The sequence below is a fragment of the Octopus bimaculoides genome, chromosome 2, assembly GCF_001194135.2.
Source record: "Octopus bimaculoides isolate UCB-OBI-ISO-001 chromosome 2, ASM119413v2, whole genome shotgun sequence".
Taxonomy (NCBI): Eukaryota; Metazoa; Mollusca; class Cephalopoda; order Octopoda; family Octopodidae; genus Octopus; species Octopus bimaculoides.
This window is the reverse complement of record NC_068982.1, coordinates 104,382,087-104,393,506: the sequence shown is the minus strand read 5'-3', so window position 1 is coordinate 104,393,506 and position 11,420 is coordinate 104,382,087. Positions and strand designations below refer to the sequence as shown.

The window sequence follows — 11,420 nt, the reverse complement described above, 5'->3', positions numbered from 1 at the left end:
TATATCATCGTCATCATCATTGTCGTTTAATGTCCGCTTTCCATGCTAGCATGGGTTGGACAATTTGACTGAGGACTGGCGAAACCAGATGGCTACACCAGGCTCCAATCTGATTTGGCAGAGTTTCTACAGCTGGATGCCCTTCCTAACTCCAACCACTCCGAGAGTGTAGTGAGTGCTTTTACGTGCCACCGGCACGAAGGCCAGTGAGGCAGAACTGGCAACGGTCACACTCAAAATGGTGTATTTTACGTGCCACCAGCACAGGGGCCAGTTCGGTGGCACTGGCAATGATCTCGCTCGAATGTCTTTACATGTGCCAGGAAGGCGATGCTGGGCACAGGTGCCATCACGATTTCACTTTCGCTTGCTCCAGCAGGTCTTTGCAATCCGAGTTTCGTGTCCAATGAAGGAGACGACGTTGGCATGGAGGATATATATATATAAATATATATATATATATCTGTCTAAAATGACAAAAAGATCAACAGGAACCACTCAGCTGTTATAATTAAAGTTAGGAGAGAGAAATCAATGCGCCGATAAGCATCTTGGTCTGTTTTGAACAAAATGTCACATAAAAAAATGTCAAAAAAGCTATCAAAGTACAGTGATGTAATGGAGATAAACAAGATGTGGAATATAAGAGTAAAAATGGTTTGACTAATATCTTATCAAAAGAGAACATGAATACAATGAAACTCATACATGGGAACACAAATTTATGCACTATCCAAAATATAATCCTTCTAAACACATCACACATGCTATCCAAGCATCTTTAAATTGAATAGAACAACTAAAACCACATGTTCTACACAAACATCTCACAATACTAAGAATGCTTTTGCAATGAACAGGAGCATCACCAAAATAACACAGAAAGAAACAAAAAATAACACAAGATAAAAGATTAGATTAGGTATAACACAAACAGCTTGCCACACACCCAAAAGACAGTATTGCATATACTAAATTGTGTGTGGCACACATAGCTCTGTATGAGATGCAGTGAAAATCTTGCATACAACTTGCATACAATGTAATGGTATGCAAATATTTTTTTGATGAAAACCTAACACTAAATTAAATGTTTCACAGAAAATGAAAATGACATCTAGGTAAATTTATCATTCATCTTGCAGACTGTTGAGTTGCATCATGACCTTATTTTTAATAAATAGGTGCAAAACATGTAAGCCAATCCTGTATATATATATATGTGGGCAGAAAGATATAAAAGAATATATGCACACAAGTTTATAAATTACACTATATTAACATCTTTTGAAATTGAAGAAGTGATTCAGTGCTTTCTCTATGAACTACATTTAGTGCAAATCAAATTATCACTGTTATCATCATTTGTAGTAAAAGGTGAAAGATTCATTTGCCCAATCCTGAGTGGTTACTAGAGAAATTATTATTATAATTATTATTATTACTATTATTATTATAATAATAATAATTATTATTATATGCTTGGCTTTTGCTTTGTATTTGTACAAGTTGACTCCAAGTCCCATCCACAGACCTCAAGAGACAACAAGTTAGAAGTTCAAGTTGGTGTTATGGCTAGAGTGCCATATTTTTGAGAAGGTTTGTGAAAACATAAGAAAATTAAAAGTTTGTTTTAAAAGTAATATTATAAGATGATAGTTTGATGTTAAGATAACAGGAGAAGGTGTTTGCTATTATGTACATTTAAAAGTATTTTGACACTGTTTACAGATTAAAATGTTTTGGGGATTACATAGACAATATTATTATAATTATTATTATTATTATTATTCTTGAGTGAGAGAGCAGTGCATGCCATCAAAATGACATTAGGGTAAAATATATGAAGCCTAGTATACCCATCATTACTACCTGTCTGATAAGGGTACACCAGGCACATGCCTCACAATCATATGTGAGTGACATGGTAATCTCATATCAAGATAAACAGCACATGACTTCGTAGGTGGGGCCCAGTTAGAATTTTCTTCAGGTTGAATAGCCCATCCATCTCAAAGGTTTGTTTAAGGATGTTGAACAAAACACCCATGTTTCCAAAGGTGAATAATTCAAACCCCAAAGAATTCCTCTCAACACATGGCTATGATGCTCCCCCACTACTTCTGCTCATGATCAGAGATACACATCTCGTCAGCCACCAAGGGACATGCTCAACTGGTTAAGGTCAAACAACTGACAAGCAAATCTGTGGTACTGAGCAGAATATTTGCTGTAGCCCATCTTTTATACTAAGACAAAACAATGCACATGATAACACTTCCAATCAATTAAGATCAGAAGCTGTGAGAGCCAGTGTGTGGTACTGCATCAGGATATATTTTTTTTATTTTTAATTTTTTAATTATTATTATTATTATTATTAAGGCAGTCAGCTGGCTGAATTGTTAGCACACTGGACGAAATGCTTAGTGGTATTTCGCCCATTGCTACATTCTGAGTTCAAATTCCGCCAAGGTTGACTTTGTCTTTTGTCCTTTCAGGGTTGATAAATTAAGTACCAGTGAAACACTGGAGTTGATGTAAACGACTGGTCTCCTGCAAAATTTCAGACCTTGTGCCTATAGTAGAAAGGATTATTATTATTAATAAGGGGAATAGATAGGTACAATTGTGAGAGCATCAGAAAAGAATAAAGCTTTGCAGTATTTCTTCTGGCTCTTTATGTTCTGATTTCAACTCCCACTGAAGTCAACTTTGCCTCTTGTCCTTTTGGGGTAGATAAAATAAAGTACCAATCGAGTACTGAAGTTGACGATATTCATTAACCTTTCCTTTGGAATTGCTGGTCTTGAGCCTAAATCTGAAACAATTATTATTGTCATTATTATTCCTTCATAACACAGTGTAGGTAAAAATGCACTGGAGTCTTTAGTCATCTGTCAAGTCACAACAAGGACCTCAGACAGATAATACTTTCCTTAAGATGTGTGCTGTGCCTAATAAGGGTGCTTTTTGTAAGACATCAATCTTGCATGGGATTTCCAGTTGCCTTAAGAAGTTTTGAAGTTCCAATGGGATTGAGCCCAATGCTCCAATCACCACTGGTATCGAAGTTCCAATGGGATTGAGCCCAATGCTATGATCATCACTGGTATCACTGGTACATTACCCTCCTGCATTCCATACAGTCTTGACATTTCTACTTTCAATTTGGAGTACTTGATTGTTGTCGTCATCATCGTCATCATCATTATTGTTGTTGTTGTAACTATTATGCACTATATTATTTAACAGGGATGTTTTATTGTTATTACTGAAGGTGACACAGTGATAGAGTTGTAAGATTTTAAGAAAAATTTGCAGTATTTGATCTGGCCCTTGACATTCTGTGTTCCAATCATGTTGAAGTCAATGTTGCATTTCATTTTTTCAGGATTGATAAAATAAAATACCTGTCTAGTACTGGCACAAGATAGGTTGATGCAATCATCAAACCACTCACCTGAAAAATGCTGGCCTTGTGCCTAAATTAGAAATGATTAGCAATATTATCATTTAGGGAAGTGAATTGGCACAATTTTTAGAATGTTGAACAAAATGTCTTGCAGTGTTTGTTCATATTCTTTGCATTCTGTGCTCAAATTCCACTAAGATCAACTTGTGAGGTTGATAAAATGTAGTACTGGTAGAGTGCAATTATCTCTCTCCCTTTAGCTGTCAGGTCTTGAATATTCTGTGGTCCCTAGGGTGAGGGGGTCAACAAGGTTTCAATGTCTGTAACTACATGGACACCTAAAAACACTAGCAAAAGGCATAAGGCATGTTGATCCCCAGTTCTGTTTGATTGTAAGTGATGGCCACAGTATTATTTTTATTGTTATTGTTTGCTGAGTATGCACTTGTTTACAGAGTTTCACTTAGAAGGTGATTTCTTCCAGGATTACATGATAGGAAATAAAATTTTATTTTTATAAACTAAAAAATTTAGTTTATCATTCTTTCCCAGAACTATACCTTCCTAAAATTCCCTTTTCATCTGTAATTTCTTATAAACACAAACCTACAATGATTTAAGCCGAACATTAGATGCACTAACTATTAGTTAACTCAGTGTGTTTCAGGTTCTTTCTAAGAAGACCTAAAAAGTATTATGTTTATTGCTCCGCTTTCTCTTAATATGTTAGTGTGTTAAGTCGATGCTGTATATCATTTTCTATAGCTTCAGGTTTTAGAAAAAGCCATTTTCTATCGCCATAACTAGTGAATGAAAGTGGGTTGATGGAAACTGTATAAAAGCCCTGGGTTGATGGAAACTGTATTTATATTTCAAATGGTCTACTTTGTCACAGACTGCAACCATGCTGATTCTGTCAGAACATTACATTAAGGGTACATACACCTATGATATACTCAGCCACTTACATGTTAATTCAAGAACATAAATGCAGTTGGCTGAACAACTGAATCCTCATTGTCAAATGACAGGATTCCATCACCATGACTACCAAAGATAGCCTAAAATACTCTGTGAATTGTTCCTCTTTTAAAACTAGCTTGCTAGTGAGAGAAATTCAATCTAGATGAGGCTAAAAATAATATGATTATTGCCACTTTACTCAGATTTGATTAATAAACTAAATATATTTCAATGTGGTTGCTGCAAATAAAAAAAAAGTAAGGAGAACTTTTATCTCTTATATCATAATAATTCCCCATCCTGTGTTTTCACTCTTTTATTGGTTCATGCTACATAAATTCTAAATGGTTGTTTTAACTGAGGAAACCATCTTGCAAGAATTAAATTCATCAGAGATGATATGGATTGAACCATAAATAATAAGCAAGTCAAATGTACTCTACCTAATTCTGGGTTTTATTTTAGATCATCTGTTCATTCTAGAGTATATTTAGCTGCTTCACAGCAGGCTAATTTTTAAAAGTTGCCTTCAGTTACCCAGATATTTACAGTATATATTTCTAATAGTTTGAACTCTTAACCCAAAGAATTCACATAGAATCCTGCCTTTTTCTTTTCCTGAGATAAATCAATGCATTAGCAATTTTAAGCTGGGGATTAGAGATAATATCAAAAGATTGCTCTTCAAGCAAATAACATATAATGTTTACTGACTTTATATATATTAAATTATATACACTAATTTTAGTAGGTGAAAAAGAGGAAACAATTTTTTTCTCCCAGCAATTACAAATTATGAAAGAAAAAAAAATGATCTTATTTTAATGTGAAATCTTTATAAAATATCTATATATAAACAAAGCAAATTGAAGCTAGTAGATACAAAGAACATACAAAAAATAAAAACAAAATGGGTGCCAGATGGTTTTGTATTTACCTTTTATATGTTTTTTGTCTTTTTGCACACTTGGATTTTTTATGAATGTAAATAAATTCATTGTAGAATCTGAGGATAAACTCAGATTAATTTAACTAAATTCAATCTTTAAAAGTTTCTTTTCGTTAATATAGAGTAGAAGCCAAAGTGTCACCATGTTTCTTTTCATTAAAAGCTATTTTTAAAATCTTTAACCTCTCTACTATTGTCAGGCAAATACAAAACACATGTTTACAACAAAATAGTTGCACTGTTTGTTGTTTCAGTAGAATCAAACTTGGAATTTGGTTCTCTAACCACTTTGGATAAATTACAACAAACCGAAGCTGCCATGACAACTGAATGCAAGCATGGCTGTATGGCTGACAAGTTTTCTTTTGTAACAACATAACATCAGGTTCAATCACAGAGCACAAAACATTAGATAAAGGTCTTTTATCCTAGCCTAGAATAGTTAAATACTGTATTTGATGGCATATAATATGCACTTCTTTCCCAAACAAATATCTCAGAAAAATCAGCTGGGCCTCCCATAAGCTTTAATGAACTAAAACATTTTCCTGAATATGCATTGCTGAAATTAGGGTTTGTCTAATAGGCTCATGCATCTTTTATGTTGTCAAATATGGTACTTTGTGACTGAAATTTGGTTGTCAGAAATATATATGGAAGCCTGTTAAAGGGATCATTCTAATCCTTAGGTACTAGGTACAATCTGCTTTCCAATTCAATACCACCATCTGAGCCTTACTTAGGTGCCTTTAGAATAGTCCATTCTGTTGCAAGCATTTGAGCCAGGTCTCAGTCTGAGGACAACATCCTCCTTTCCTTCCCACCAGCCTCATATGGACTAAAAAGTGGCATGGGCACTGTCTTCTCCTGCCTGACTATGCTATTAAAAAGAACAATAATAAAAATATAAATATAACTAAGCCTGTTAACTATGAGTTAATCCTGTAGTCAAACATTGGTTATACTAAAACAGATGTAACCCACACAATGTCTGCTTGTCAGAACATGCAATTTAATCTCAAACTCAAAATTTATGTATGACACATTGATACTGTGGTTGCAACAATCACTTTTATCTCTCAAAAAACTTGAAATATTCTAACTTATAGTTCAATATTTTTGAGATCAAATATGATTAGAAAAAAAAATATTGTGTAGGTTTCTTTATCTTTTTATATTTTTTACTTGTTTCACTCATTAGACTGTGGCCAAGCTGGGGCACCACCTTAAATATTTAGTTGAATGAATCGACCCCAATATTTATTTTAAAGCCTGGTACTTATTATATCGGTCTCTTTTGCTGAACCACTAAGTTATGGGGGATGCAAACACACCAGTACTGTTTGTCAACTGGTGGTGGTGCGATAAACACAGACAGAAAGACACACACACATAGATACACACACATGATGGGTTTCTTTCAATTTCTGTCTATCAAATCCACTCACAAGGATTTGGATAGTCTGAGGCTATAGTAGAAAACACTTGTCCAAGGTGCCATACAGTGGGACTGAATCCAGAATCATGTGGTTGAGAAGCAAGCTTTTTACCACACAGCCATGCCTGCACCTATTTGACTAATTCTCGTTTATTTTTACTTACTGCTCTAATCTACTTTCCTTTACAGAAAAAGAAAATCTCATAAAGTTATAAACTTAACTTTTCAGTAAAACAATTGATTGATACACTTTTGCCCGTAACTATGAGAAAAATTATTGAAGTTTGAATTTGGTTAAGCATTGGTTAGCATTACTATTGATGGCATCTATTCTCTCTTCATCAGACCAATGCTGCAGGTTAACAACTTGCCAGTTACACAATGTTTATACAAGCTAACCAGGAAACTGCTACATACATGGTCGTCTGACATGCTAGAAGAAGTAGCCAAATGCTTCATAAATCATACACGATACAATCTTTAAAAAATGAATATATTGTAGTCTGGGTTAACCATTCACAAAAATATATGAGGTGGTCATGGCTTCACTATCTTTGATCATAGATCTGAATGATCAGGGCTGATTTGGGACTAAGCAATACCAACAACAATGCTCACAGTGGTAAACGTGTCTCACAGCACTAATTATTTATCAGCTGAGCTTTCAAGAATTGTACCTTCAAGTGGGACATAAGATATGAACACTCAGTCTTGTCCTCTAACAAAACAGATAATGAAATATTTAATTTCTTAGCTAATGGAAGCACTTTCTTGAATACAAATCCACTGCTGCCACCACCATCACCACTCAACATTCATGTTCCATGCTGTAATGGGAAGGACTGAAGACTTGGCATGAATGCTTGCAACAAAGTGGACTCTGCTAAAGGCACCTAAGGTGACAGGTGGTGGTGTTCAGTTAGGTGACAAGTTACGTTTATCACTCAAGTATGCCTTGGTGGGATTTGAACTCAGAATTCAAAGAAGTGGAACAAATACCAGAAGACATTTAGTTTGACTTTCTTACAGTTCTGCCAAATCATTGCTCTTGATTGGTACATTTGTTTTTTTTTTAGTGATCACAAAAGGATTTAAGGCAATGTCGATACTGGAAGGATTTGGCTGGAAGTGTGCAAAGTGTCAAGACAAATTTCATGATGCATTTTGTAGGATGCTCTAATGACTCTACCAGTTCACAGCCTTACACACACATGAACACAGGGACACACACATATATACACACACAGAAACACACACACACAAACACAAGCGCACACATGGGCATATACACATACACATATGGACACACACACATATGGAAAGGCATAACTAGTCAAGGCAAATTGGTCTGATAAGATACTGAAACATTAAAATAAATGCAGAAATTTTGGGTAAATGTTCTTTTTTATATATATACAAATAAGCAAAACATTTAGTTTCTTTATGAAAAATAATAGAAGATATATTTCTTACTTTTTGCCCCTTTCTTTCTTATATGTTCCGCCATACTTCTGCCTCCGGCCAATAATCTCGGCAATTTCAGGAATAAAGCTTGTAAATATACCCTAGGATATTTAAAGAATAGATAAATAGCAATTAAGCTTTATTACAATAGAATATAAAAACATATCAATTTCTCATGATTTATATCTTGAGAAATTGTTAATCTTGACAAAATGGAGTTTCATAAAATATCATAAATATTTATCTCACTTATATTTTGAGTTAGATATAGAACTGGTAATCTATTTTACTTATCTAAGCAATGATTGATGCTGAAAATTGTTTGAATTCCTTATATTTTGAATTTTACAGTTTGCTGGGAAGCTTTTTTGAAACAGAAATATCATATGAAATAAAACATATGATATTTAATATAAAACTGATTCATATCTATATTTTCATGAATATTTCAAATAGAAAGAATTTTCTTTCTCCACCTACTCATCCATCATATATTCTTTTATTTTTTGCTTGGTTCAGTTATTGTGCTGCAGCCATGCTGTGGCACTGCCTCAAAGTGTTTAGTCAAACATATGAACCCCAGTACTTATTTTTAAGCCTTGTACTTATTCTGTCAGTCTCTTTTTGCTGAACTGCTAAGTTATGGGGATGTAAACAAACCAACACTGGTTGTCAACCAGTGCTGGGGACAAACACAAATACAAAGGCATGCACACACCAGTGTGTGTGTGTGTGTGTGTGTGTGTGTGTGTGTATAACAGGCTTCTTTCATTTTCCATCTACCAAATCCAGACTCAGTGCTATTGTAGAAGACGCTTACCCAGAGTGTCAAACAGTGAGACTGAACCTCAAACCATGCGGTTGGGAAGTAAACGTCTTACTACACACCCATGCTTGTCAATGTTTTTAGTTTTTTTTTTATTTAGTGTTAAAATAATTCATTCAAATTTTGGGGAAAACCAATTTAGTTAATTACATCAACTTCACTACTTCACTAGTAATTATTTTATCACCCAGAAAGAATGAAAGGCAAAGTTGACCTCAGCAGAAACTGAAATCAGAATGTAGCCATTCAGAAGAAATTCTGTAAAGCATTCCTTCTGATTCTTTAACAATCCTGCCAACTCAACGGCTTTTTAATGTTAAAATAATACTAAGAAGTTGTGGATAGGTGTAGGAGTGGCTGTGTGGTAAGAAGTTTGCTTCCCAACCACATGGTTCCAGGTTCAGTACCACTGCTTGGCACATTGGGCAAGTGTCTTTTACTATAGCTTTGGACTGGCCAAAGCCTTGTGAGTGGATTTGGTAGACAGAAACTGAAAGAAGCCTATCGTATATGTGTGTGTATGTGTATATATATATATATATATATATATATATATATATAAGATACAGAAATAAATTTATTTTTCAAACGCGTGATAATGCTATGAAATAGCGTGATCAGGATAAATTATCCATATATTGCAGAAAATTGCAGAATTCGTTGCTGGGCAGTTTAGTTTAATGGTAAAACACTTGACATGTAATCACAGAGATGTGAGTTCGAGTCTCATGGCTGGCCAGTAACGTATTTTTCTGCAATATATGGATAATTCATCCTGATCATGTTATTTTATAGCATTATCACGCGTTTGAGAAATAAATTTATTTCTGTATCATACAATACATCTCAACGCTTCTAAAAACAAACTTTGTTTCTTTACTTTCATCATAAAGTTGAATATATATATATATATATATTATTACAAATTAAAAGTGATGCTATCTGTGGGATTCTCAGTTTTTTTAGCTGTGATTTCTGAACTTCGGTATTTGGTGAAGCAAATATTTGCTGATCCCTTAATTATATTTATAAATATATATATATATATATATATGTATGTATATATCTATGTGTGTGTGTCTTTGTGTTTGTCACTCCATCACTGCTTGACAACTGGTGTTGGTGTGTTTACATCCTTGTAACTTCACGGTTTGGTAAAAGAGACTGATAGAATAAGTACTAGGCTTAAAAATAAGTCCTGGTGTCAATTTGTTTGACTAAAATCCTTTGAGGTGGTGCTCCAGCATGGCCACAGTTCAATGACTGAAACAAGTAAAAGAATAAAAGAATATACTACAAGTGAGTATTAACAGTCTTTAAATTGGAAACCATATATTCAAATCACGATAAACGTAAACAAACAAACGAAGTTTGCTTTTAGAAGCGTTGAGATGTCTTAGAAAGTTAAAAAAGTGATTTTAAATTCTCAATCGCAGGATAATGCTAATAATATAGCCTGAACAGGATAAACTACCCCTGTTTTGCAGAAAAAAGTGTAGGTGCTTAGCTAACCACCTACACTTTTTTCTGCAAAATAGGGGTAGTTTATCCTGTTCAGGCCATATATTTTGAGTTTTAAATCTCAGGATGGCATACCTACAAATGTCAGTTTTATTTGATCAGTTATTTTTGTGGCTATAGTTTTCTTTGAGCAGCACTGACTGGGACATTTTAACTACAACAACATCTTTATGACTAACATCCCATTCTCAGTTTTTCATCTGATAGGCCAAACCTACTCATCTAGCTCCACACTCACCCGTCTTTCTTTGCTCATCTCCGCCTTGTGTATTATCAACTATCATCTTGCAGCATTCCCAGTGTGTATCATCTATTTTTGTCATGTTTCTAAACAGTTACCTATGCCTGAATAAGTTCTCAACTCTCTTGCATGTAGTGAACGTATGAACTTCTTCATTTCACACCCAATTAACTATCTTCAACCAAGCCCAGATGACACACTAGTTTCTCCTCCTCTCATCAAACAAACAGTCACTCCACTACCACCACCTGCTAGGCTTTGTACTAACCACAACACACACACACACACACACACACACACACACACACATTCATTCCTTTTACAGAATCATCTCAGTTCTTTGGAATCTCCTCCCTAACCATGCTTTCTTGCTGACAGCAACATACAGATGTTCATATTGAAAATCAACTGTATCAATCTCACCAATTGTTCTGTGTAAATCATTTGCTGTTATTTGTTTACTTTCAGATCGTAATTGGTGAACAGTAGAATTGTTACTTAAAGATTTCCAATGGTACAATTATTGGTTCTTAGCATTTCTGATGGCAGGTGGGATGAGAGAGTGAGAGAGAGAGAGAGAGAGAGAGAGAGAGAGAGAGAGAG

General features: G+C 34.6%; 1 protein-coding gene across 7 annotated transcripts in view; it reads right to left on the bottom strand.

Annotated features, from left to right (window-relative positions):
- The window catches only part of LOC106878324 (calcium-activated potassium channel slowpoke), a 333,443-nt gene that overhangs the window by 174,540 nt on the left and 147,483 nt on the right, over positions 1-11,420 (bottom strand). For all 7 annotated transcript variants that reach the window (XM_052978540.1, XM_052978541.1, XM_052978542.1 and 4 more), the window contains exon 7: positions 8,239-8,330. In XM_052978540.1, the coding sequence (XP_052834500.1) occupies positions 8,239-8,330 (92 nt within the window). The remainder of the gene's footprint in view (positions 1-8,238; positions 8,331-11,420) is intronic.